The 1,851-nt window shown below is 35.0% G+C and overlaps 1 protein-coding gene across 1 annotated transcript in view; it reads right to left on the bottom strand.

Annotated features, from left to right (window-relative positions):
* Nucleotides 1-58: 58 nt before the first annotated feature.
* LOC119588845 (inositol hexakisphosphate and diphosphoinositol-pentakisphosphate kinase 2-like) overlaps nucleotides 59-1,851 on the bottom strand; it is a gene marked incomplete at its 3' end in the record, with an annotated part of 41,624 nt that continues 39,831 nt past the window's right edge. Inside the window, 3 exon segments of the mRNA XM_037937485.1 lie at nucleotides 59-247; nucleotides 418-504; nucleotides 714-908. Of these exon segments, the coding sequence (XP_037793413.1) occupies nucleotides 59-247; nucleotides 418-504; nucleotides 714-908 (471 nt within the window).

Genomic DNA, 1,851 nt, shown 5'->3' with positions numbered 1-1,851 from the left:
GCACACAAACTGTACAACACGATGACCAAGCCGTGCTCACGAGGGACCCTAAACTCACATTTCCAAGACACTCTTCAACTGCTCCAGCTTCCCCTTCTTCTCTTCCGTCTCTGGGTCTGCTCGGTTCTGCTCGATCTCTGCCAGCAAACCCCTCGCAATGTCCAGCACCTCTTGCAGCTGTTTGGGCTTCTTCAGCTTGACATGACCATCTTTATAACCATCATACTTGGCAAAGAGCTCAAAGAATCTATATAAAAAAGGAGAATAAAAGAAATTTTTCCATTTGAAGAAAAAAAAATTAGATTATCAATGGATGATATTTGTTGTTGTTGCTAAATGTTTTTTCTAACAGCAGTTATGACTTACTCATGACTTATTAGCACAGTTTAATGCAAATACTAAATAAATTTGACATACTTGGGATGCCTGACTTCCATCTTCATCTTCTGTTTGGGTGTTCTGTCACCGTGTCTGATAACAGCAACCACACATCGCAGTTCCATCCTAGGGGAAATGATGGTATGAAGATTTAAGCATCTAGCTTATTTACCCTTGATTTTGATTAAGTATACATAGCAATAATCTACATTTTTTTTCAACTCTAAACACTTACGTAACATCACACCTCAAAAAAAATAAAACACATAATAATTAAACACAATAAAAAAACCAGTTATACATTCAATATGCCTTATATGTACCATACAACTTACATTTTCCCAAAGGTTGTAGGTACAATAGGAGGGTCATCTAGCTGGAAAGGAATAGCCCAAGGGATGTGGAATGTTGGTGCTAGTTCACGCAATATCATGTTGCCAAGAATCTTTGCACAATCATCGTAGTATTTGCTGGAGTTCTTGACAAAGCTAAACCCATTTACATCACATACATATGACTTTCCATTTGCTCTGAGGGAGAAATTATATAATGTTGAGGTATATAAATATTGTATATTCATCTTTTCTTTCTTATTACAAATGCTTTATTTTCAATGCTTATATGAATGTGCTCCAAATCTAATAAAATTAGCAAACAAAATATCTAAAGTGCAAATCAAAGTCACAAGCACAGCAACTTACCTTAATAAATCAAACCCACACACTGTCTGCTTAAATGCAATACACACTTTTCTTGCTATTAATTTTTCTGCATTGGATAATATCACAGGGTATCTAACTTCCTTCCCTTCACTATCTCTTTCAACTTTTCCATCCAGTGCAGGCGATTTCCGTGCCTCTGCATGGGCGTAATCAGGTCCTACTGTGTATACCTAGTCATTGGAAATACAGAAAAAATTTTCTTAGTGCGATTAGGATTTCCTATTGAAAGTGAACAAATATTTGAGTTTAAAAGGAAAAAAATCATATATAATATACTCATACTATTTCAGTTTATCTCTGGTATACTAATTTCATTGTGATTTTGTAAGCTTCTAAGATATGAAGTCATTTATATTTTATACCTTTACATCTGTTCCATCAGTGGGCATAAAATCTTCATATATATATGACCCAGTTTTTCTAACTCTGCTTTCTGGAGAATAGACACTGCTCCTAGAACCAATCTGAAAAAGTTTCAATAAAAAGTGAAATTAAGCTCTATATAAAAAAAAGTCATGTATGAAACCATTCTATTCCTATTATTGGTAAAAACTTGTGGGGAAATAAAAATTAAATACTAATAAAACATGTCTTAACCCCACCTATTTAAATTACTTCCTCACTTTGTGCACAGAGGGAGAAGAGAAATCATATTTGGTGGCAGCAGTGGGATTACAAACCCCCTCTGTTCCAGTTTCCTTATCTTATTATTATTCTTTCTGTCTTTCACCCCTAGTTCTCCTCCCCTCTG

The sequence above is a fragment of the Penaeus monodon genome, chromosome 24 (assembly GCF_015228065.2).
Source record: "Penaeus monodon isolate SGIC_2016 chromosome 24, NSTDA_Pmon_1, whole genome shotgun sequence".
NCBI lineage: Eukaryota > Metazoa > Arthropoda > Malacostraca > Decapoda > Penaeidae > Penaeus > Penaeus monodon.
The sequence above is the reverse complement of the archived record's forward strand: the minus strand, read 5'-3'. Positions and strand labels throughout refer to the sequence as shown.